General features: G+C 35.6%; 1 protein-coding gene across 1 annotated transcript in view; it reads left to right on the forward strand.

The window, feature by feature from the left end:
* Positions 1-25,980, forward strand: part of IARS2 (isoleucyl-tRNA synthetase 2, mitochondrial) — a 65,652-nt gene that overhangs the window by 21,479 nt on the left and 18,193 nt on the right. The window contains exons 9-14 of the mRNA XM_070602089.1: positions 1,853-2,022; positions 2,978-3,068; positions 4,410-4,561; positions 6,611-6,771; positions 16,145-16,247; positions 16,866-16,959. Of these exons, the coding sequence (XP_070458190.1) occupies positions 1,853-2,022; positions 2,978-3,068; positions 4,410-4,561; positions 6,611-6,771; positions 16,145-16,247; positions 16,866-16,959 (771 nt within the window). The remainder of the gene's footprint in view (positions 1-1,852; positions 2,023-2,977; positions 3,069-4,409; positions 4,562-6,610; positions 6,772-16,144; positions 16,248-16,865; positions 16,960-25,980) is intronic.

Raw genomic sequence — 25,980 nt, forward strand, 5'->3', positions numbered from 1 at the left:
ATTATAGCCCAACTCTTTTTCAAGTGCAGAAGATATTATAGACTTCATTGACATGTTAGATTTTGTTACGGAAGCTGAATGGCATTCTCACAAAGTTCTTGAAAGTATTAAATTAAAGACCATTTTTCTAGATTGCATAATTGTTTCAAATTATTACTGTGCAGAGAATTGTTTGATTGCCATCTTGAGCCACCATGTTGCAGAGGAGTATATATACTTCCCATTCCTGGCACAATAAGCTGGTGACAACTAGGTTACTACTTGTTAAAGTAGTGAGAATGTTGAGTAGCTAAAATGGGATAATTTGTATGGGGTAGATTTTCTTTCTGAAAAATGTCAGTTGTTTCTTACTGATCATTTGGAGATCTTTGTTGGGAGATGAGGGAGATTAGCAAGTGGTATATACGCTAAGTATGGGGATAAAGGAAAGTTAGTAGGTGAAATTTCCTTTGACTGCCCCAAACCTTTGGTTTCCCTACTGAAAATGGCTAAAGAGTACAATGTAGGATCATGGGAACTGGCTTGATTTATGAATCTAACTGAGAGAAAGGAATAAAAGTGTAAACTAAAGAGTAGATTTCTCTAAAAGTCAGTGTTGATGGGTTTTTTTCTTTAACAACATTATGAATTACCTGTAAAAGAATGCATCCTGAAGTATTCCAGTTTTTCCTAGTAATTCAGGTATTTCCTGGTAATAAAGTATGAAGTCAAGTAAGTCAGACAGTAAGGAGAGCTTGTGATTTTTTTTCAGAAAAGGGAGTTATGTTGTCATTAGTTATAAAGGAATGTTGGTTTTTCTCAAGCCTCTTGCCCATTGTGCTATTTTAACCAAAATGAAATCAGCAACAGGGCTGTCTGTGAAATGTCAAAGTTAAAGATTAGTATTGTTCTTCTGGTGGTATGCATAGGTTATGTAGTTTTTATTGCTATGTGGCTAGAAAAAAGGATCATAGAAGTGGAGAAATTTCTCTATGAGGATAGATTTTTTAAAAAGTTAATATTATTTAGTTTGGAAAGATGAAGAATGATTTGTGGGGAAGATCTGAGGAGTAAGGGGGCCATTGAAGTTTCTGTAATTATTAAAGAGTAAACAGACTTCCTCAGTGTATCTCAGTAAGTGGGTAGGTAGAACCAGGTAATCCTTTTAAAGTTTGAAGATTTGTTTTTAGACCATGTGAAGGTGAGTTTATGGAACTCAACTCAAGGGGCAGTAAAGGTGGGAAACATTAATAATGGTGTAGAAAATTAACAGGTGAGGGGTATGATACATTATTAAAGGGAGCTAGAGTTATTAAAGTTATTAAAAGTTTATGTTGAGTCCAGTCCACGGTGTGTGCCTGGTAATTGTTGGGTATTATTCGTTGTCTCTTACTTTTTTGGGGTAACATTATGAAAAGGAACAACAACGAGTTCCCACAGAGATAGTATTAGAACCTACTGATCATTGACCTGTTGATCTAGAATTTCTTTGTCCTTATATTCCAAAAAGTACGTAGCTGTACATAAATTAGAAAAGTTTCCTGGGACTCATTAGAGTTATCTATTTGTTATAATAATTACTAAAATTTTAAAGCATTCGCAGTGTGGCAGATACTGTGCTAAGTGCCCAGGATACTTAATTGCCTTAACCTGGTTTATCATCACAACAACCCTCTGAGGTAGGCACTGTAATTATTCAGATTTTATGGATGCCTGAAGGTCACAGAGCAAGTGAAAGGGGAAGCCAGGGTTTGAGCCCAGTCTTGCTTCAGATTCTGCACTCTTCACTTTGCTGATGCTCTGTTGCTACTTTTAAAGAGGAGAAGAATTGCCATGTGAAACGATTCTTAATTGTAGTTTTCTTTCTCCACAGGTGTAGACTTGGAGAGTGGCACTTGTACTCATCCTTTGATTCCTGAGAAAGTGTCTCCTCTTTTACCTGCGAATCATGTGACCATGACAAAAGGAACAGGATTGGTTCACACAGCCCCAGCTCATGGTATGGAAGATTATAGTGTAGCTTCTCAACACAACTTGTCCACGGTACTATTCCTCTTTTTTCCTTTTTAATAATTGCTTTTGTAGAATTAAAGTGGTAATTTGTAACTAACAACTTTGTTTTTTGATAATGAACAATCATGTTTGTCATCATAATTAAATTGCAAAATGCTTAGGTTTGTGCAATACTATCTAAATAAAACCTCATTATTTCTTACTAATTGAGAAAGATTTCCTAGAATTAGCACAAAATCAGCACAGAGTTAGAATTGAAAAAATATATTAAATGGGGGCAGTTTTTTCTTTCAACATTTTTTTCTTTGAGAATGATTAGCCCTGAGCTAACATCCGTGCCCATCTTCCTCTACTTTGTATGTGGGATGCCTGCTGCAGCATGGCTTGACACGTGGTGTGTAGGTCTGCACCCAGGATCCCAACCAGCAAACCCTGGGCTGCCGAAGCGGAGCATGTGAACTTAACCGCTGCACCACTGGGCTGGCCCCTCTTTCAACTTTTAAGTCACATAGACAAATTACTTTCAGTTCCTGAAAAATGACAAGTGAATTTTACTAAATAGTTGAAAAGAGCAGTTTGGTGTTTTTTTTGTTTTGTTTTTAACTAAATAATCCTCTCTAAATTTATTTTACACTCATCAGTTACTTAGCAAGTTTTTCTGTTTAGTTCAAGGCAAGTCTCATTCATCACAATGTGTTTACATTGGCATAGATTTGTAAATTGAGATCAAGTTAAAGATGTTTTTAGTATATTTTGTTGCTTTGTGGTATTAAACTTGAGGCATATGCTTTAATAAGACTTTTGCCTTTTGTGATTTAAATGTATAAATTCACAAATTCCCATTGACTAAGAAGTGCCCAGAATTTCAGTGTAGTGAAAGACTGGACTATACTGAGATGTTTTATATATGTTGTTTTGCCAGATATTGTCATAAGATAAAACATCTCGATACTTTATTTTAATTGTACAAACCGACACTTTTTAGGATTGTTTAGTAGATGAAGACGGAGTTTTCACAGATGTTGCAGGTCCTGAACTTCAGAACAAGGCTGTCCTTGAAGAGGGAACGGATGTGGGTGAGTGTTGTGTACGCTGATATCATAGAAACATACTTTCTGAAAAGCATTCAGCAGTAATCTTTGCTGACTGCTCTCCCGCCTTCTACTTTCAACAGAAACGAAAAGCTAAAATTGTTTTATTTTGCCACATAGTTTAAAATGGAGTTTGGGACCTTTTCACCTTTTGCTTTGAAGTTGCTCTCTTTGTTTAAGCAAATCAGGGCAGTCAACAGGGAGTCATGTTCTTTTAGGACTCCACAGACACTAGTAAGCATTATTAGTTTTGTGGAAGTATGAAATCAATCTTAGGGCTACATGTTGACTGTGAATCAGACACTCCCCACTCCTTTTGTAACCCTTGTAAATCACTGGTCCATGTATCAATGATCTTAGGGGTCCTCCAGTCTTGAGTTGTCTTTCTGCCTTTCTGTAATTATGGATCCAGGGACGAGGTACTATGAAAATCTTTCTTTGCCCACACTGAGACTAAGTCTAATTTAGACCCGGTGTATTACTTTTCTAGGGCTACTGTTACACATTACCATAAATTTAGTGGCTTTAAACAACAGAAATCTATTCTCCCACAGTTCTGGAGACTAGAAGTCTGAAATCGAAGTGTTGGCAGGGCCACGCTCCCTCTGAACGCTCTATGGAAGAATCCTTCCTTGCCCCTTCCTAGCTTCTGGTGGTTCCTAGTAATCCTTGTCATTCCTTGGTTCACAGCTGTATCACTTCAGTCTGCCTCCATTGTCACATGTCCTTCTTTGCTCTTATGTGTCTCTATGTATCCCCTTCTCTTCTTATAAGGACACTAGTTATTGAATTTAGAGCCCACTCTAATCCAGTGTGACCTCATCTCAATTTGATCACATGTGCAAAGACCATGTTTCCTAAGAAGGTCACATGCACAAGTACTAGAGGTTAGGACTTGGACATATCTTTTGGGGGGCAGAACTCAACCCACTATGCCTGATTTCTTCTGGATTACCTGGAGACCATTTTAAGATTTGTGGTCTGAAAGCTTATGACTGAATTTCAGCTACAGAATTCTAGATATATTCTGTCATCTTTCCTTTGACGTGAAGAGGCATGGGAATGGCATAGTTTGGAGTCCGATGAAGGTTTTATAGTCCTTGGTTTTTTTGCCAGGAGATTCACAGATTAAGCATTTGATACCTGGGAGATGGCTACTCTTACTGTCACCTGTTGTCCAGATTTAGTACTCCCTGGGACCTTAGAGAGTTATTAGGATTTTCATAGAACTTTTTAATTAACTGTTAATTAAATTAATTTTAATTAAATTAGTATTGATGGATTTTAATTGATTTTTAGTGTAAATTGTTGATTTTTTTTTTTAAGTTATAAAGATGCTTCAGGCTGCAAAGAATTTGTTGAAAGAGGAAAAACTGGTACACAGCTATCCTTATGACTGGAGAACCAAGAAACCAGTGGTGATCCGTGCTAGCAAGCAGTGGTTTGTAAATCTCACGGATGTTAAGACGACAGCCAAGGTATAAAGGTGTCCTGCTGTAAGGGGTTTATCACTCCCTCAGTATGAAAGGGTTGCATGTGAGGTCACTTGGGGTTTCAGGAGTGGAAGGGATTGCTGCTATTATGATTTGGTTTCATAAAATTGTAGAATTTTAGATCTGGAAGGACCTTAGGTTTCATTCCTTTGTTATATGCATGTGGAAAATCAGGCTTAAAGAGGTTAAGTGACTTCCCAAATTTCCTGCCCAGTGTCATGAAAATAACATAAAATTAGGACAGAACTGAGTTTAGCAAGTTGGTTAACCTCTCAGAACCTCAGTTTCCTTATCTATATAAAGGTGATAATAATGCTACCTTGTGGGATAAGTGAATACAAGTTCCCAGAACAGTGTCTGGGGCATGATAGGCATTCAATAAATCTCTTTTATTGAACTCTTTACTTCCTTAAGATTGAAATTGCAATCCATCTGAAAAGTTGTTGCTTTGAGTTAACAAATACTTTATAACTGGTGTTCTAAATATTAATCTATATTTGAGCTCTTTCATTCAGTACATATATGTATCTGTGTATCTCACGAATGACTTGATTCTGTTGAATGAAAGACCTCAAATATGTGTTTCTTAATCAGCCTGAATATACAAAACATTTTGCTTTACAGCCTGCATCTAATGTTACCATAATTAGTTAGTTCTTTTGTTGGCCTGGCAATCTGGGGCCCTTCCCAAAGCTATGCAAGCAATTTATGTTTTTTGTATTCATGTAGAGTGGACAGCTGTGATTTGGACTGGTTTTGTTTTTTGCGTTTTACATTTTTATGAAGCTTATTTTCCTTACTTGTAGATGTTAAAATTTGTAACTTCCAGCTCTGCACAGATACTTGGCTGCAGAACATCTAAGTCTGATGCAATATGCTGAAGCCACAATCTTTTTTTAATTTCTTCCTAGATAATTTTCAATTGCTCCTTGAAGGACTAGAGAGAACAGAGTAATCTGCTGTTATGTTTCCGTCCCCCAACTTCAACAATAAACTTTTTGCCAATTTTATTTTTATTTCCACATCTACCCATTATCTACACTTCCTACCCTTTGGACTATTTTGAAGCAAATTTCAGGCATTATGTTTCCCATAAATATACCTGAAAGATGAAGACTCTTTAAAACATAATTGCAGTGCCAGTATTACCACCTTAAAAAAAAATAGTTTTTCCTTAATAAAACCAAATATCCAGTTAATATTTACATTTGGATAGTTAAACCAAGTGTTAGTCAAAATGACCTGCAGGTGATGCCATTCTGCCAGCAGGTGGTGCTACAGAGGGCTTTGGGGAGGGATTTCTGTAGTTCAGGTGAGTAAGGAAAAGATTTAAACCTGCCCTGAAAATAGAAAATGCTTTTATTAATGGTAGAGAGATTTTTTTAAATGAAGTTAACGTGTTTTGGCCTTTTTGGAGATTATTATCAAACATTCTTGCTCTACAGTTCTTTTGGTAATTGACACATGGAATGAAATCAATTGCTAGTAGTTTACAACTTTTTTGGTGGGTGGAGGGAGGGAGAGTTCTTGATAGAGAAAAGTAAATAGGAAGTAACTATTATTTTGAGAAAGTGTGTTCTATGTTGTAAACCATACTATGTAAAATTAGGTTATGTTGCATTCCTTGTTTGTCAGCCTAAGACAGTAGCTTATTTTTCAAGCATTTAAAAAAAATTGTTGAAATCAAATTTGGATGGATTTTGACTGTAATTTAATGAAGTATAATACTTCTACTAAATCTCTTATTACTAGTTTTGATCTAGAGTGCTTGGAAATTGTTATAAAATCTCTTGTCACGTTCTCCAAAGGTCAAGTCTGCTCTTGATGTTATTTATTAGAATTTTTTGTGGCCTTGTTTTAACTCTGCTTTGTTTACTGTGAAATCTGTAGTTTCTTAGTTTAGTTTCTTTTGGGGGAGGCATATGAATGACTATAAACATCCAAAATAAAGAACTGTATTAGGATAAATAGTGACAGTTCTAGAAAATTTGTTCTGCTTTTTCTCACTGGACTTGATTCTTAAATCAATTGCAGGAATTATTAAAAAAAGTGAAATTTATTCCTGGAGCAGCACTGAATGCCATGGTTGAAATGCTAGACAGGCGGCCCTATTGGTGTATATCAAGACAGAGAGTTTGGGGTGTTCCAATTCCTGTGTTTCATCATAAGACAAAAGATGAATTCTTGATTAACAGGTAAAACTCTTTCTAAAATTTTTCCACATTTTAAAGTGAGTTGTATTTTTTTCAAAAATGGAAAAATAGTGGCTGTTAAGAACTCCTAATATATGTTAAATTAAATACTCTAAAATAATTTGGGGGGAATAAAATTCGAAAAGATCCTTTTATATGGTTGACATTTTGACAAAAACTAGATTTTTTTCAATATTGATGCTTAGAAGGAAAAGCTCTGATTTTTTAAATGAGAATTCGCTGTTTTTGGCTGGGAGCCTTGTGTGCTAGAGTAAGGTATCAGGAACCCAGAGATGGACAGGGTTTAGTGGCGGAGCCTAGAGTGTAATTTTTCTTGAGGAATTAGCGTCACTCTCTTACTCTGAGTCTACTCTCCCTTTCAGTAGAAATGGCATTATGCAGTTGTGTAGATAACTTTAAAATTTGGGGCCAGCCCAGTGGTGTAGTGGTTAAGTCTGTGTGCGTGGCTTCAGCAGCCCAAGGTTCCCCGGTTTGGATCCTGGGTGCAGACCTATGCACTGCTTGTCAAGCCGTGCTGTGGCAGCATCCCACATATAAAGCAGAGGAAGATGGACACGGATGTTAGCTCAGGGCCACTCTTCCTTAGCAAAAAGAGTAGGATTGGTGGCAGATATCAGCTCAGGGCTAGTTTTCCTCAAAAAAAAAAAAATTTAAGAAACTATAATATAGTTGAATGTACATAATTACATTTATTCTAGTGATGATTATATTCCCAGTTATTTATTCTTTTTTTCCTTAAGTTTTTCTTAAAATTTAGAAAGATAATTCATGGAACTAGTGAACAATTTAGAGTAGACAAGCTAATAGAGTAAAAAAATTGTTTTCAAATCTTACTCTAGACCCTTTTTTGAGGCCGTCAACAAGACTGACATGGTACCTGCTCTTAATGAGACGGTAATCTAGCTAGTTTGTCTTCTGTATAGGGAGACTTTGAGTATTATTGCTGATTTGGAAAGGGGAATTTTAATCATTCCTTTTAGGAATATATCCTAGATTTTCATTTTCTTTGAGTAATTTTGTTTTAATTTTGTTAATGGAATTTTTACTAAATTATGCTATCACGTGAGCAGAGAGTTTGAGCACGTTTTCATAAGTATTTCCGCATTTCATTGGTTGAGGATCCAGTGAAGTTTTGGAGGGCGTGGAGGCCAGCAGGTGATGGAGAGTTCAAGAGACTGTAGACAGAGTTGAATATCCCTATCTTGGGGTTCGATCATTTTTGTAAAAAGCTTCTACTTTTCATTGTCAACATTATCAGTATTTCTTTAGGTGGTACTTTTATGAATACATGTATTTAGGGTTTTTTTTAATGTCAGTTAATTTGGTGTTTTTTAATCACCTATAGCCACGTATTAGGTAGTTCTTAGTATCCTTTGTGTGAAAGTTCCTTTTCAACTTGAAATACTCTTCATTATATCACTACTTCATGGGTGATTGGACGCCTTATGGCAACATGGCTCAGAAGGAAGAACTAAAAGCTCTGCCTGGGCAAATATTGAACCATAAAACAGCTCATTTGCTTTATTCATAGAGGATGTGGCATTTAGGGCCTAGAGGGTTAGGTACGAAATGGGGGAAAGTATTTTGCAAGCAGAGGGATCAGCAGGAGCTGAGGACCTGGATAGGGGAAAGCATAATATGTATATAGGAACCATAATGGGACTGTAGGTTGTGGGAAGGGAATAGAAAGATAAACACCTAAGAAAGATTGGGGCAAATTGTAGTGAGTCTTGAATACCAAGCTAAGGAGTTTGAAGTTTTAAGTAGGCATGAGGAGTAAGAGTATGTTTTAGGAAAAGAAACTAGAAGCTGGAAACCAGGAAGTCATTGTAAGACTATTGTAATATCATTACAGTTAGGAGCTGAGAAAGACTCTTTGGCCTAAATATTGTTGCTTATGTTGTTCTTATAATTTAGAGCTTGGTCAGATATAAGCTGCTCATATTTTAATACACCTATTAAGAATTAAATTTGAGGGCCAGCCTGGATGCCCTAGTGGTTAAAGTTTAGCACATTCTGCTTTGGCAGCCAGGGTTTGGTTCCTGGGGGCAAAACCATAACGCTAATCTGTCAGTAGCCATGCTGTGGTGGTGGCTCACATAGAAGAAGTAGAAGGACTTACAACTAGAATATACAGCTATGTACTGGGAGCTTTGAGGAGGAAGGAAAAAAATGAGGAAGATTGGCAACAGATCTTAGCTCAGGGCAAATCTCTCCCAGCAAAAGAAAAGAAAAGAATTAAATTTGAGATAAATTTACAGAAGTATTGTGTAAAATTCCACACTGGAAAGTTTTCTTTTAAGGAAAGGTTTATAAGGCACTACCCTTGTTCCTCATTCTTTTCAGTGTTTAGAGAAAAAGATTTTTAGGGAATTTCCTTGAAGCAATTGAGGTGAACCATATGTATACGTTAGTAAGTAGAGCAAACTATCTTATTTGGCCATCGTTTAATCACAACAATAAAATGGTACATAAGTTAGTTGGTCAGTAACCTAGGTAAAATAAATGTGGGCTGTCAGAGAAACCCAAGCACATTTTCATTAGGTATCATTCATGTTTTATTCACAGTCAACATATTACATGGTTGTGTTACAGATTCTTTTCTGTGCATCTGCCATTGTGTTGCTTGCATGTATTTGTTGATTTCTGGTGTTGAAGTAGCAGAGATATACAGAATATTGGCCTACAGAAATGACAGACAAACTTAGTCATATTGTCTGTCAATTCATAGGTCATTTTCCTGTATACCATTTCTTAATGATGACTCTAATCCTCTTCCATTGTTGGGTCCTTTATGTGACATAATATTTGGTTTAAGAAAACAGATGTCAATTCTTAAGTATTTGTCAGTTTTTAAAGATAGCATGAGAAGTTATCTTTTTTCCTCCTTGATCAAATGAGAATCAGCTGCCATGATTTTCTGTCTTTCTCGGATATGCCTTTATATTGTAGTGAGTTGGTAACCATCAAAAGTAACAGCATCTCCACTGGAAATTGGTACCCAGTCCACATGGAGTTGCTGTTACACTTGATGACCCCATTAAGCATATCAGAAGATTCCTCCTGCTTTGCTTAGTGAAAGTCTGTACATTCACTTTTATGTATACTTTTTTCACAGAAGAAAATCTTGATCTATTCATGTTCTAAATAAGTTTAGAGACTGGTGGATTTGAAACTCTGATGTTTAATTTTGATTTGAATTAATGTTCTCATTTGTACCTTATAATTCTTACTTGTACTTTCGCAGGAAGTAATTCCATTTCTGACTTTAACAGTCATTGATCAGTTTTCTCAATCTTTAATACAATACCATTATAATTTAGGTGGAAATCTATTCCTAGTTAATAAAGACAAATACTTTTTAGCATAAAAAAGATAAAATTTAGAAATATTTGCTACCTAGGAAGGAAAAGAAGTTGTTAGTTAAGTTTCTTTCATCCTTTCAGATTATTGTAATCAATTTAATAGTATTAATACAATAGTTAACATATGCATTTAGGAAACTTAGCCCCTGATTTCTGGAAATAATGATAAATTTACTAGAAATAGGTAAGGAATTTCCTGTTTAATTTGAGTGTTAGCTTTAGCTACCTCAAATTTTTGCTCATGTTAATAATAATGACCTTTTGGTGAAAAAATTTGGTAATGTTCATTAAACAAAGAAAAATTTTTCCAAAATTGTTTTCTGTCACCTTTAAAACATAAGTGTAGGATTAAATTAAAATAGAATTTCCCCCCAAAATTTCATTGTGTTCTAGAATTAAATTTACTAAATAAATGTGAAACATTTAGCCTCTTACCTCATTCCAGTAACTTGCAGAAGAAAAGTTGTCTTAGAGTCCTTCATATTTTTGCTTTTATAAAGACAAAACACAGGACACAGTGGAATGACAGCAACACTTTCTTCCTTACCTAGCAATCTTAATGCAGCTTAATTTCCAATAACATGCTAAATAAGCCTTCAGCCCGCTTGATATCGAAGTTCAGAATGATTGGTTGGTGTTACAGTTGCTCATACTGCCTAGTGGATTTTCACGGATTGAAGCCTAAGAAGGGACACGTAATGCATGTGTTTTAGATAAGGCCCTTGCGTAAAGTACAAAGTTTTATGACAGAGTTATTGCTTTATGAAATACAGCATTAAAATGGAAGTGTAGAGATTATGTAGTGATAAGTGGTTTCACCCACTTTTATCAACAGTAATTTATACTGATCTTTAGGTTATAAGTTAACTGTGTGTTTGTGTTAAGTATAGGATATTAACAAAGTAAAGGGGAGAATTCTTAAATTTCCAGAGACAAATTTTGACTTTTTTCTTATATTTAATATCACTAAGAAATGCCTATAAAGTTGTTTGAAAAACATTGTAAAGCGTGATCTCAGTTTCATTATAAAAAATTACACTTCTAAGTATTTATCCTAAGGAAACAAGAGGACTAACGTCTCTTGTACAAAGATATATATATGTAAGGATGTCTAATGCAGTTGTTTATAAAGGAACATAATGATATAAAAAAGAAGAGATAACTTAAGTTACTTTTGGAAGAATGAATATGCAGCCATTAAAAATGGTAGCTTGGGGGCCGGCCCCGTGGCCGAGTGGTTGAATTCACACGCTCTGCTTCAGCGGCCCGGGGTTTCGCCGCTTTGGATCCTGGGCGCGGACATGGCACTGCTCATCAGGCTGTGCTGAGGTGGCGTCCCACATAGCACAGCTAGAGGCACTCACAACTAGAATATACAGCTGTATACTGGGGGGCTTTGGGGAGAGGAAGAAGAAGGAAAAAAATGGTGGCTTAGCTCCTAATGGTTGCTTGGTTCCCTGTGTATGAAAGTCAAATAGCTGTAGCCTGTCCCAACATTTGGCTGTTCCTAAGTTTTTGCTGTAGCACTGTAACGAGTATCTGTTGAGCACTTGTGCAGTATTTACTTGGATTTTTTATCCAAATTATCTTTTCAGATTTTGTTTGAACATTAAATTTATCTTTATTTTGCAACCCAGTTTAGTTACCTCAAGTTTGTAGGTTGTATGGGTGTGTTTATTTTTATTGAAAATTTTGTTTTTAAAACTCTCTGCCACAATTTTTTAGGATCATTCAGACTACCAGAGTACAGATCAGGAGAAAGCTTTCACTTTGTGTTGCCAATTCTGTGTATTTAAGTTTTGATTTGTTTGGATTGTAGCAATTTTTTTGTCTTTGAAATCTGCTTTCTTATTTATCATAAATTGTGTTCAGTTTTTATCCTTTGACTCTAGAGTTATCTTTAGTTTATTTGCCTGTTTTTAAAAATATAAGTACTGTAGTTGTCTAAGATCGCAGAATAGAACTGAGTTGTGGAATATGAGGCTTATTAAAGTACATTTAGTGCATGTTATTGTTGTAGTTCATGATACAAAAGTAAGGAACCAAGTCTTCCTCTAAATACTAGTGAGACTTGCTCTATTAATGAGACCTTCTTCTCTCCCCCCTTCGTGGTGGTTCATATTTCTTTTGGATACATTGAAAAAATTTTTCTTTTGTCTGGATTCATCTGCATATGTTAGGAGGGACCTAAAAATACTGGGTCATTTTCTTAATAGTGTGTAGTTTTATTTATGACAGCTTTTTTGAAATTAGATTTTTAAAAATATTTCCTTGGTGTAGATAACATCATGTGGTTATGTCATTTTTAATAAGTATTATTAGGTAAACTAAAAGAAAAATGAAACCAAGCAAATTTTGTTCCTCAGTGAAATAAGAGCCTTTTAAGAGTTTTTTAAAAAGTATATTTGCAAATAAGGTATATATAATAAAGTGCAACATTGAATTTCTTATATTGAAACAGTATATCGTATATCTAAGTGATTTACTAATATCTTTTTAAGAAAATGTAGCAATTAACTTCAATTTTAGTTAGACTAGAGGTGTTCGCCTCCACTTGGCATTTTACACTTGCCTTAATAACATGCCAGCTGCAAAATTGGAATCTTTCTTTGCTGTTTGTTTCTTTGCTTGTTAGTTATAGACTCACTAAGATGTTTGAGTATAGTTAAGTAACACTTAAAACATAATTCTAAAACTTCATTGAATTATCTTCTATTTAGGGATATAGAAAAGAATTTCATTTCCTTAGAGTTGACTTTGGCATTCTAAAATGGATCTGCAAGTGTCATCTGTAGTTGTAAGGTTACTGACTAAAATATTAGGAGTTTTTATAAGAATAAAATTTTTCACATGGCCTTCTTTCTCAGAGCTTTTGCCAGTGTTCGTAGAAACCGAATCCCAGAAAAATAATATGATGTATGCCTGTCAGTATCTATTAGTCGCAGGTAGCACCTGCACTTTGGACCTGGTGCTTGCTCTGTCAACACACTAATCTCCTGAGACGCCCTGGTGCCCTGACTTCTCGTCTGGCTCATGGTTTCGTTATGACGGGTCGTAAGAGTCTTTTTACCTTTGCTGAGCCAACCCCGGAGGATAGGAGTGTGAGTTCACGGTTACAGTGCTTGTCGTTAGAGAGGCTGAAAGGAGAAGTCAAAACAGAGTTGAATCATGATTTAGGAGAAACAATTTCAAGGCCTGGCTTTTCACTGTTTCTTGCTTATTAGCCTCATGATTTAAGGCACTTGAGGCACAGAACAGTTTATCTGTCAATTTAGCTCTAAATATGTTTTTCTGTGAATCCAGTTAGAGGGTGCTTGTAAACTGCTTTGAAATGTGTAATGTGTGGTATGCACATAAATGCTTGTATTTGATGTAATAATAATATTAACCCTTACATCTTTACCTTATTTTCTAAATTAATATCAAATTTGAACCATTTGATTTTACTTTGATGTTACTTTTTATCTGTTTATTTCCAACACATTTAAAATAGTTTTACTGTTTTATTTTTCTGTTTACCTAACATTGTAATCTAATGGTAACATTGTAAAAATAAAAAGGCAAAATGACACATATTTAGAATCGTTCTTTTTCATGGAAATTTTGTAATTGGTATCATGAACAGCATATTTACTATAATTGTTTATGCGTAAATGTACTTTGCTAGTTTTGTTCTTTTTTTTGGTTCTTTTCGAGTAATAGTATTCGGTTTGTTCAGATTTTCTATTATAGTCATATTTTCTTAACTGATAAGAAGTGCAAATTATATAAAATAGTAATATGTAACTAAATATTGTCATATAACTAGGTAGTTATTGCATGAAGATTTTATGGTCTCCTATCATAAAAGTTTATCTTTACTGTTAAAGTCCATCTGAAATGTGGGACTGCATTAGAAATATGAACTTGTGCCCATTTTAGCATTCTGTTTCTTTATGATTTTTTCAAAATAGATGCTGGTTGCATTATACTTTTTCAGTCTATCTTTTATAGTATAACCAACTTAAGTATTTCACATTTCAATTTGTAAAGCATATTTAATTTATAGTGCCCATTTGATTTTTGCTTCTTACAGCAACTTTTTATAAGCACTTCATTTTATCTGAGTATTGTCAGGCCCAGAGAGGTTAAATGATTTGCCTGCATAGTCATGGCCACTGAGAGGCAGATCCAGGTTAAGACCTTAAAGACTCTTCTTATCCATCACTCTCTCCATTGACTCTTGTGGGCATACATTCTTAGTTATTTGCATTAATGGAGTATGGTAGAAAGGAGGATAATTCAAAAGTTGGCTTTAGTGTGTGTATTTTAATCTTTAAATATTAATATGGGTATATATTTTGGTAATTGGTTAACAAAATTAGCTGTTTAAATTTATGTGACTTCAAAGAATCAGTTTGAATAATAGCTAATGCTTACATAATACTTACTAATATGTTCCAGACATTGTTCTAGGCATTTTCTATGTCAGCTCAATTAATGTCCGTAATAGTTCTTGTAATGATACTGTTCTTAGTTGCATTTTATACACTGAGGTACAGAAATGTTGAATGCTTTGCCTAGGGTCACACAGCTAGTAAGCGATAGAGCTAGGAATTAAACTAAAGCTTTCTCGCTCCAGGGTCTGTGCTCTTGACAGTTATATACACTGTGACTCGATGGAAAGCGACTAGAGGAAACTGTAATGTCAATAAAGCTGTGATAACCAATTAAAAGTATGTATTCCTCTGAGAATATTTAGTGTAAATTTTTCCCTGAGTTTAATTTTCACATTATTTATAACTGTGTATCTTCTCAAAGATATGATCAGTTTTGGTACTTATTTGATATGCATTTATTGGTTTCTGTTGTGTGATAGGCGCGGTACTGTTTTACATGGGTCATTTCATTTAGTTTGCAGTCCTTCTGAGGGAGGTATCTAGGATCACTAAAATGTAAGTGCCTTAGGGCAGGAATCTTGTCTGCCTTGTTAACTGCTGCATCTCCAGTGCCTAGAGCAGTGTCCAAGACATTGAAGGTGCTCGGTAAATATTTTTGAACAAAGGAATTCTATTATTCTCATTAACAGAAGGGACAACCAAGACTTTGAGAAGTTTTAGTACTTGCGCATGGTCATATATGTAAAAAGTGGCAGAGTCGGGATGTGAGCCTGGATATCTGTTGTCAGTGTCTTTGCTCTAGTATGGCATTGTCTCTTGTGCAGATGGGTTTGGACTTAGACCTGTAAGCAGTGAGGAGGGCACTGGAAGTGTTTGAAGAGGGACTGGTGTGGTAAAGGCCATTTTAGGAATGCAGTGCTTTCAAAGATGTGTCATGTCAATTAAAGGCGTGAGAACAGGGGAAAGTCAGACCATTGCATCAATCTAGTACTGAGGCAGTGAGGTGACTGATATAGTATCAGTGAGAACAAAGAACAAATTTGAGTAATACTTCAAAAGTAGAACTGGCAGAATGTGTTGGTTTAATTTGGGCAGAAATTGCGAGGGGGGAGATAATGAAGGGGTTTTGAATATAGGACCTGGATATAGAATAGATAGAAATAGAGAAATCAATAACTGAAATAGGGTTACATAGGATCAGTTTGATTTTTTTTTTTCTCTTTTTGCTGAGGAAGATTCACCCTGAGCTAACATCTGCTGCCAATCTTCCTTCTTTTTTTATGTGTGAGCCACCACCACACTTGGCCACTGACAGATGAATGGTGTGGTTCCGTGCCCGGGAACCGAACCCAGGCTGCTGAAGCGGAGCACGCCAAACTTAACCATTAGGCTACTCAGGCAGGCCCAGTTTGATTTTACTTATATTAAATTTAAGATGACAATAGTGGTCAACTAAGCAAGTAATTGAAGATAATACCACTAAGGTTTGGGGAAAAAGATAGGAAGAAATATCTTGGCAGATGAGGGAAAATGTCATTATTTCTTAATTTTAAAATGTTTAGTATTAATCACAATCGTTAACTGAATTCTGCCTTTCCCCCCCTAAAATAGCCAAACCATCGAGCATATTATTAAACTGGTGGAACAACATGGCAGTGATGTCTGGTGGACTCTTCCCCCTGAGCAACTTCTTCCGAAAGAAGTCTTGTCTCAGGTAAATTTCTATTTGTATTTAACAGCCTTTGGTGTGTTGCGTGACTGATTGACAACATGAGGATTCTTGGGCATGAAGAAGTGGCTACGTTATCATGTAAAGTTAATGCGTCTGTTCGCTGTAAGTTAGGAGCTGGTGCAGTCAGAGAGTAGACCTTCTGTAGCTCCAGAAGCTTGGTATTTCGTGTAGCAGTAGAGTGTGAGGGCTGTTTGCTGTCTCATCGAGGGCCAAGATCTTAACTGATTTGGTTGACTAAGTGGATGTAATTGTGTCTGTGAGAGCACACTCCCTAAGCTTGGTACAGCAGGACTTCATAGCATCTGAGTTAGAGTTAACTGATTGCATCACACACCAGGGAGTCCAAGTTGGAAGATAATTTCTAGAAAATAAAAGCAGTTTGTATTTACATTAATCATTGTGTAATTAAATGGCCACAGTCACTTTTACATGCAGATAAGTCAGTTGTACTTAACTGTGAAATATTTTTTAAATGTTTTAAATTTTATTTTTAAACGTGAATTTAATGGTTATGTTTCATTTTCTTAAGACTTTTTGGTGTATTCGTTGTAAATATCGTGATCTTGGCGTAGTTAAAATGCTTTCACATTACCTTACTAGGTTGGCGGTCCTGATGCCTTGGAGTACGTGCCAGGGCAGGATATTCTGGACATCTGGTTTGATAGCGGAACTTCATGGTTTTCTGTTCTTCCAGGTAATTTTAAAGAATAGGCTAGATACCAATCAAACGGTTTTGAAATACATAAATATTATGTATAAGCATATTTTTAGTGATTATTTTAGGTTTAAATTATTTTTAAATGTTACATAGATTAAGCAGTAGTTTTTAAAAAGATGTTTAGTCTGGTTCTGCAACTTGCCTTCTTAGTTGAATGTGATAATCTTGCCAAAATTTATCAATTCAGCTAAGTTAAACAAATTTAGTAATGAAATGATTTCTCAGTTTTTTTTTCCTGATTTTGCTCTGATAGGATTTTTTTTATAGTTAGTTTTTTCCTTAATGACTGCCATATTTCAATCATAATCTTAGAGGTACTAACAGTTTATTGTTCCCTCTAAACATTACTCTTTTAAATTTTCCTAACAGTGAAAGTTGCCATAATAGAAATACTAACTTTTTGCCACATCGTTAACGGCTACTTTTCCTGGATTTTTAAAACTCTAAACTTACTACTGCCCCCATAAGAAAGTTCCAAATTTTTCTTTTCCTAAAAGATCTATTCAGCAAAGAAAAAGGATGAAAAATAAAAAATAGGCAGAAAAAAATTGGCACCGTTCCTGCCTCTTGTACGCTGCTGGTGGACTGTAATTTGGCACAGACTTAACCGTAAAGGATTTTAGCATTATGCACCAAAAGCTTTGAAGCAGTTGTCTGTCCTTTGACCAAGTAATTCTACTTACAGGAATCTCTCCTGTAGAAATAAGTAGACCTGGGTGAAGAAGTGTGTGCGAGGATATTCATTACAGTGTTATTTCTAATGGTAAATTTTGACACAATAACATGATGTCCATCTGTAGAAAAATAACTCAAGCGATACAGCATACATTCATATGACAGGATGACAGGCAGCAGTTGTCATGTTTTTGAAGAATATTGGTGAGAATAGGGAAGTACCATTTAAGAGCATGTTAAATTTTAAGAAGTGCAGAATACGAAAAAAGTAGGATGCAGACAAATTATCTTGATTTGCTAACAAATTCATGTAAACGTTGATGTGCATAGACAAAATACTGGAAGGAAATATACTAAAATAAATTGATTATCTCTAGGTAGTGGGAATATATGTAATTTTATTTTCTTGAACTTCTTAGTATTTTACAAATTTCTTAAAGTGAGAATGTTCTTTTGGTGTTAGAACAAAAAAATCATTACTAAAAATAAACTTACTAAGTTGGGAAGTAGTCCCCGTAATTAAGTATGTGAGGTTGTACGGTAATTCTACGGTAACCCAGCACTTGAGTTTGACTATGCTTTGTATTTCTTACCATCCAAGACTAGACTTCTCATCTTCATTTCAAAAGTTCCTGGAAGCTTTACTTTTTCGTTGCTTGCCCAGAGTGTTGCTACCCCAGAACTTCCCCCCTCCATCTTTTTCTCCTGGTTTCACACACCATCTTGAAAGGCTGTTGCTTGCAGGAATTTTCTGGGATTGCACTTCCTTTTCCAGGATGATATTTTGCTTATCTCCCAGTTCCAGCAATTCACTGTGTATGAGAATGAGAAAGACGTGGAGACTTTATGTATTAGCTGGTTTGTTGTGCTATTATTAATGAGCTGATGTCCTCTTGTTTTATTAGGGTGTTACAACATATATTTCTAGATCAGGATCAGAGACCATGTATTTTAAAAACAGTTTAGTATAACTAATCATATTTTTGCAAGTAATCTTTGGAAAAATATACCCGGAAGAATGTTTCTTAGTTCTCCATCAGGAAATATCACAGTGCCTTTTATATCTTAATAATAATTAACATTTACTGAATGTTTACTATGTCCTAAGCATGTTATATTATTTCTTTAATCTCTACAACAGCCTTATAAGGTATGTAGATTTTGGTGTTATCCTCATTTTAGTGAAAAAGAAATGGAAGCATGGAAAGGTTAAGCTAAGGCCCATAACTAGTAAGTGCCACTGCCAGGATTTAGACCCAGACAGTCTGAATCTAGCCCCTGTGCAGTCCTCAGATTGCTTCTATTTTGACTACTCTAAGTCCTTAGGCAATGACCAGCTTTCTTAAAATTAAAAATTTTAGAGCTGGCAAAGATTTTAGAGATTATTTAAACCCCTTGTTTCTTATGTGTGTTAATCAAGTCTTGGAAGCAATGATTTCTCTTAAGATGACAGAATTTTAATTTGATTCCATGATTATGGACTGTCAATGATCATTGCACGAGGTCAGAAATAAGCATTTTTCAGAGACAAAAAGAGTTTGGGGGCATTTTCTATTATTTCGGTATCTGCTTTATCAATATTATCTACAGGAATGGATTTCCACTGGCATTCTGTTCTTAAAAGACTTGTTAATTATTGCTATATCCAAAATGTGTTCACCAGTAGGAAGTTAATGTTTTGGGCGGGATGGAGTTTGAGTCCTGACATTATAAAAGTTAAATGCTTACAAATCAGTAGAGGAAGATGATAAGTAGGATATAAATGGAGCGTTCCAGATGTTGGGCCTAAAACATTTTGTTCTCATTGCATATGCATTTATCTTTTTATATTATCTTAGACTTTCCTCACTGCATAGACTAGGCTAAACTGTATTTTTGCCTTGATAACACCCAACACAGTTATTTTTTTTATTATTATTTTATTGAGGTCATAATACCTCATAACAGTGAAATTTCAGTTGTACATTATTATTTGTCAGTCAACCTATATATGTGCCCCTTTACCCCTTAGGCACATCTCCCAACCCCCTTGCCCTCTGGTAACCACTAATCAATCTGTTCTCTTTTTCCATGTGTTTTTCTATTTTCCACATATGGGTGAAATCATGTTGCATTTATCTTTCTCTGTCTGGCTTACTTCGCGTAACATAATACTCTCAGCCATCCATCCATGTTGTTGCAAATAGGGTGATTTTGTCTTTTTTTATGGTTGAGTGATATTCCATTGTGTATATATACCACATCTTCTTTATCCATTCATCAGTTGATGTGTACTTGGGTTACTTCCTTGTCTTGGCGATTGTGAATAATGCTGCAGTGAACATAGAGGTGCATAGGTCTCTTTGAATATTGATTTCCAGTTCTTTGGATAACTACCCAGTAGTGGGATAACTGGATCGTATGGTATTTCTATTTTTAATTTTTTGAGACATCTCCATACTGTTTTCCATAGTGTCTGCACCAGTTTGCATTCCCACCAGCAGTGTATGAGGGTTCCCTTTTGTCTACATCCTCTCCCACATTTGTTATTTTTTGCCTTGGTAATTGTAGCCATTATAACGTGTGTAAGGTGATATCTCATTATAGTTTTGATTTGCATTTCCCTAATGATTAGTGATGTTGAACATCTTTTCATGTACCTATTGGCCATCTGTATATCTTCTTTGGAAAAATGTCTGCTCATATCCTCTGCCCGTCTTTTTGATCAGGCTGTTTGTTTTTTTGTTGTTGAGTTGTATGAGTTCTCTGTATATTTTGGAGATTAACCCCTTGTCAGATAGGATTTGCAAATATTTTCTATCGGTTGGTGGGTTGTCTTTTTGTTTTGTTCCTGGTTTCTTTTGTCTGGCACAGAAGCTCTATAGTCAGGTGAAATCCCATTTGTTTATTTTTTCTTTTGTTTGCCTTGCCTGAGTAGACATCATACTCGAAAAGATCCTCATAAGACCAATGTCAAAGAATGTACTGTTTGTATTTTCTTCTAGGAGTTTTATGGTTTCAGGTCTTACATTCAAGTTTTTAATCCATTTTGAGTTAATTTTTGTGTATGGTGAAATATAATGGTCTACAGTCATCCTTTTGCATGTGGCTGTCCAGTTTTCCCAGCATCATTTATTGAAGAGACTTTCCTTTCTCCATTGTATGCTCTTGGCTCTTTTGTCAAAGATTAGCTGTTCGTAGATGTGTGGTTTTATTTCTGGGCTTTCAGTTCTGTTCCATTGATCTGTGTGCCTGTTTTTGTAGCCGTACCATGCTGTTTTGAGTACTATAGCTTTGTAGTAATGTATTTGAAGTCAGGGATTGTGATGCCTCCAGCTTTGTTCTTTTCTCAGGATTGCTTACTATTCAGGGTCTTTTCTTGCCCCATAGGAATTTTAGAATTCTTTGTTCAATTTCCATGAAGAATGTCGTTGGGATTCTGATTGGGATTGCATTGAATCTGTAGATTGCTTTAGGTAGTATGCACATTTTAATTATGTTTATTCTTCCTGTCCATGTGCATAGAATGTCTTTTCATTTCTTTATGTCATCATCAGTTTCTTTCAGTAATGTCTTAGGGTTTTCAGTGTATAGGTCTTTTGTCTCCTTGATTAAATTAATTCCTAGGTATTTTATTATTTTTGTTGTGTGTAAATGGGATTGTATTCTTAACTTCTGTTTCTGCTAGTTTGTTATTAGAGTACAGAAATGCAACTGATTTTTCTAAGTTGATTTTGTACCCTGCAACTTTGCTGGAGTTATTGATTATTTCTAGTAGTTTTGCCATGGATTCTTTAGGCTTTTCTATATATAGAATCATGTCATCTGGAAACAGTGACAATTTCACTACTTCCTTGCCAATTCGGATACCTTTTATTTCTTTTTCTTGCATAATTGCTCTGGCCAAAACCTCCAGTGCTATGTTGAATAAGAATGGTGAGAGTGGGCACCCTTGTCTTGTTCCTGTTCTCAGAGGGATCAGTTTAGGTTTTCTCCATTGAGTATGATATTGGCAGTGGGTTTGTCATATATGGCCTTTATTATGTTGAGGTACTTTCCTTCTATACCCATTTTATTGAAAGTTTTTATCATATATGGATGTTGGATCTTGTCAAATGCTTCTTCTGCATCTACTGAAATGATCCTGTGGATTTTATTCCTCCTTTTGGTATTGTGGTGTATCACATTGATTGATTTGCACATGTTGAACTATCCCTGTGTCCCTGGTATAAATCCCACTAGATTATGGTGTATGATGCTTTTAACGTATTGCTGTATTTGGTTTGCCAATATTTTGTTGAGGATTTTTGCATCTATGTTCATCAGCCATATTGGCCTGTAATTTTCCTTCTTTGTGTTGTCCTTATCTGGCTTTGGGATCAGGGTGATGTTGACCTCATAGAATGAGTTAGGAAGTAATCCGTCTTCTTCAGTTTTTTGGAATGGTTTCAGAAGGATAGGTGTTAAACCTTCTTTGAATGTTTGGTAGAATTCTCCAGAGAAACCATCTGGTCCTGGACTTTTATTTTTGGGGAGGTTTTTGATTACTGTTTCAATCTCTTTACTTGTGGTTGGTCTATTCAGATTCTCTATGTCTTATTGATTCAGTTTTGGGAGGTTGTATGAGTCTAAGAATTTATCTGTTTTTCTAGATTGTCCTATTTGTTGGCATGTACTTTTTCATAGTATTATCTTATGATCCTTTGCATTTGTGTGGTATCCATTTTAATTCCTCCTCTTTCATTTCTAATTTTATTTATTTGGGCCTTCTCTCTTTTTTTCTCAGTGAGTCTGGCTAAGAGTTTGTCAATTTTGTTTATCTTCTCAAAGAACCAGCTCAGTTTCATTGATCCTTTCTACTGTTCTTTTGGTTGCTATTTCATTTATTTCTGCTCTAATTTTTATTATTTCTCTCCTTCTGCTGACTTTGGGCTTTGTTTGTTCTTTTTCTAATCTGTTATGTATAGTTTAAGATTACTTATTTGAGATTTTTCTTGCTAGTTAAAGTGGGCCTATATTGCTATGACTTTCCCTCTTAGAACTGCTTTTGCTGCATCCCACATGAGTTGGTATGATGTATTTTCATTTTCATTTGTCTCCAGATATTTTTTGATTTCTCCTTTAATTTCTCCATTGATTCATTGGTTGTTCAATAGCATGTTGTTTAGTCACCACGTATTTGTCACTTTCCCAGCTTTTTTCCTGTTGTTGATTTCTAGTTTCATAGCATTATGGTTGGAAAAGATGCTTGATATGATTTCAGTCTTCTTAAATTTCTTGAGGGTTACCTTGTTTCCAAACATATGGTCTATCTTTGAGAATGTTCCATGTACACTTGAGAAGAATGTGTATTCTGCTGTTTTTGGATGGAGTGTTCTATATATATCTGTTAAGTCCATCTGGTCTAGTTTTTCATTGAATTCCACTGTTTCCTGTTGATTTTCTGTCTGGATGATCTGTCTATTGATGTAAGTGGGGTGTTGGGGTCCCCTACTATTGTTGTGTTGCTCTTAATTTCTCCTTTTAGGTCTGTTAATAGTTGTTTTATGTACTTTAGGGCTCTTGTGTTAGGTGCATATATGTCCATAAGTGTTATGTCCTCTTGGTGGAGTGTCCCTTTTATCATTATATACTGCCCCTCTTTGTTTCTGATTGCCTGTTTCATCTTGAAGTCTACTTTGTCTGATATAAGTCTGGCAGCACCTGCTTTCTTTTGTCTGTCATTTGCTTGGAGTATTGTCTTCCATTCCTTTACTCTGAGCCTGCTTTTTTCTTTGGAGCTGAGATGTGTTTCCTGGAGTTAGCATATTGTTGGGTCTTGTTTTTTAATCCATCCAGCCACTCTATGTCTTTTCATTGGAGAATTCAATCCATTTACATTTAGAGTGATTATTGATATATGAGGGCTTGATATTGCCATTTCATCACTTGTTTTCCAGTTAGTCAGCATTTCCCTTGTTTCTTGTCCTATGTATTTCCAAATGCCAGTTCAGTTTTGTGACTCTCTATGATGGTTTTCTCAGTTTTCTTTCTATTTATCATTTGTGTCTCTGTTCTCATTTTTTGTTTAGTGGTTACTGTAAGGTTTGTATAAAAGATGTCATAGATGACATAGTCCATTTTCTGATAGCCTCTTATCTCCTTAGTCTAAGCAGGTTCCATCCCTTTCCTCTTCCCCATCTAAGTTATTCTTGTCACAACTTATTCCATTTTGTGTTGTGAGTTTGTGCTTAAAATGAAGTGATTGGTTCCAGCTCTGTGGCCAAGTGGTTAAGTTTGCGTACTCTGCTTCAGCAACCTGGGGGGGTCACCAGTTTGGATCCTGAGTACAGACCTAGCACCACTCATCAAGTCATGCTGAGGTGGTGTCCCACATAGCAGACCCAGAAGGACCTACCTACAACTAGAATATACAACTATACACTGGGGGGATTTGGGGAGGAGGAGATTAAAAAAAAGAGGAAGATTGGCAACAGATGCCAATCTGTGTAGTTCAGGGCCAAACTTTAAGAAAAAAAAAAATGAAGTGATTTTAGTCATTTTTGAGGCCTTCCTTCCCTTTGTCTTTAATGCTATATTTAAGTGTTTACTAACGTGTTCTGATAGAGAGCTGCAATTTTCTGACCTCGTCTGTTTATCTCCTTGCTTAAGTCTTTGTAAACCCTTTCTTTTCTTTTTCAGCTTTGAGGGGCTTCTTGATATTTCTTGTAGGATGGGATCTTTGGCGATGAACTCCCTCAGCTTTTGTTTATCTGGGAAAGTTTTTATTTGTGCATTGTGTCTGAAGGATAATTTTTCAGGATAGAGTATTCTGTTTTTTAAATTTTTTTATTGAGTTAATGATAGGTTACAATCTTGTGAAATTTCAGTTGTACATTAATGTTTGTCATTCATGTTGTAGGTGCACCACTTTACCCTTTGTGCCCACCCCCAACCCCACCTTTCCCCTGGTAGCCACTAATCTGTTCTCTTTGTCCACATTTTTAAATTCCTCATATGAGTGGAGTCATACAGAGATTATCCTTCTCTAACTGGCTTATTTCACTTAATATAATTCCCTCAAGGTCCGTCCATGTTGTTGCAAATGGAATGATTTTGTTCTGTTTTGCAGCTGAGTAGTATTCCATTGTATATATGTACCACATCTTCTTTATCCATTCATCTGTTGCTGGGCACTGAGGTTGCTTCCATGTCTTGGCTATTGTAAATAATGCTGCAGTGAACATGGGGGTGCATAGGACTTTTGGAATTGCTGACTTCAAGCTCTTTGGGTAGATACCCAGTAGTGGGATGGCTGGATCGTATGGTAGTTCTATTTTTAATTTTTTGAGGAATCTCCATACTGTTTTCCATAGTGGCTGCACCAGTTTGCATTCCCACCAGCAGTGCATGAGGGTTCCTTTTTCTCCACAACCTCTCCAACATTTGTTACTATTAGTTTTAGATATTTTTGTCATTCTAATGGGTGTAAGGTGATATCTTAATGTAGTTTTGATTTGCATTTCCCTGAAGATCAGCGATGATGAGCATCTTTTCATGTGCCTATTGGCCATCCGTATATCTTCTTTGGAGACATGTCTGTTCATGTCCGCAGCCCATTTTTTGATCGGGTTGTTTGATTTTTTGTCGTTGAGTTGTGAGAGTTCTTTATATATTATGGATATTAAGCCTTTGTCAGATATATGACTTGCAAATATTTTTTCCCAGTTAGTGGATTCTTTTTTTGTTTCACTCCTGTTTTCATTTGCCTTGAAGAAGCTCTTTAGTCTGATGAAGTCCCATTTGTTTTTTCTTTCTATTGTTTCCCTTCTCTGAGAAGACATGATGTCCAAAAAAATCCTTTTAATACTAATGTCAGAGAGTGTACTGCCTACATTTTGTTCTAGAAGCCTTATGGTTTCAGGTCTCACCTTTAGGTCGTTGATCCATTTTGAGTTTATTTTGGTGAATGGTGAAAAAGAATGGTCAATTTTCATTCTTTTACATATGGCTTTCCAGTTTTCCCAGCACCATTTGTTGAACAGACTTTCTTTACTCAATTGTATGCCCTCAGCTCCTTTGTTGAAGATAAGCTGTCCATAGATGTGTTGTTTTATTTCTGGGCTTTCAATTCTGTTCCATTGATCTGTGCACCTGTTTTTGTACCAGTACCATGCTGTTTTGATTACTGTAGCTTTGTAGTATGTTTTGAAGTCAGGGATTGTGATGCCTCCTGTTTTGTTCTTTTTTCTCAGGATTGCTTTAGAAATTTGGGGTCTTTTGTTGCCCCATATGAATTTTAGGATTCTTTGTTCTAATTCTGTAAAGAATGTCATTGGGATTCTGATTGGGATTGCGTTGAAT

The sequence above is a fragment of the Equus przewalskii genome, chromosome 31, assembly GCF_037783145.1.
Source record: "Equus przewalskii isolate Varuska chromosome 31, EquPr2, whole genome shotgun sequence".
NCBI lineage: Eukaryota > Metazoa > Chordata > Mammalia > Perissodactyla > Equidae > Equus > Equus przewalskii.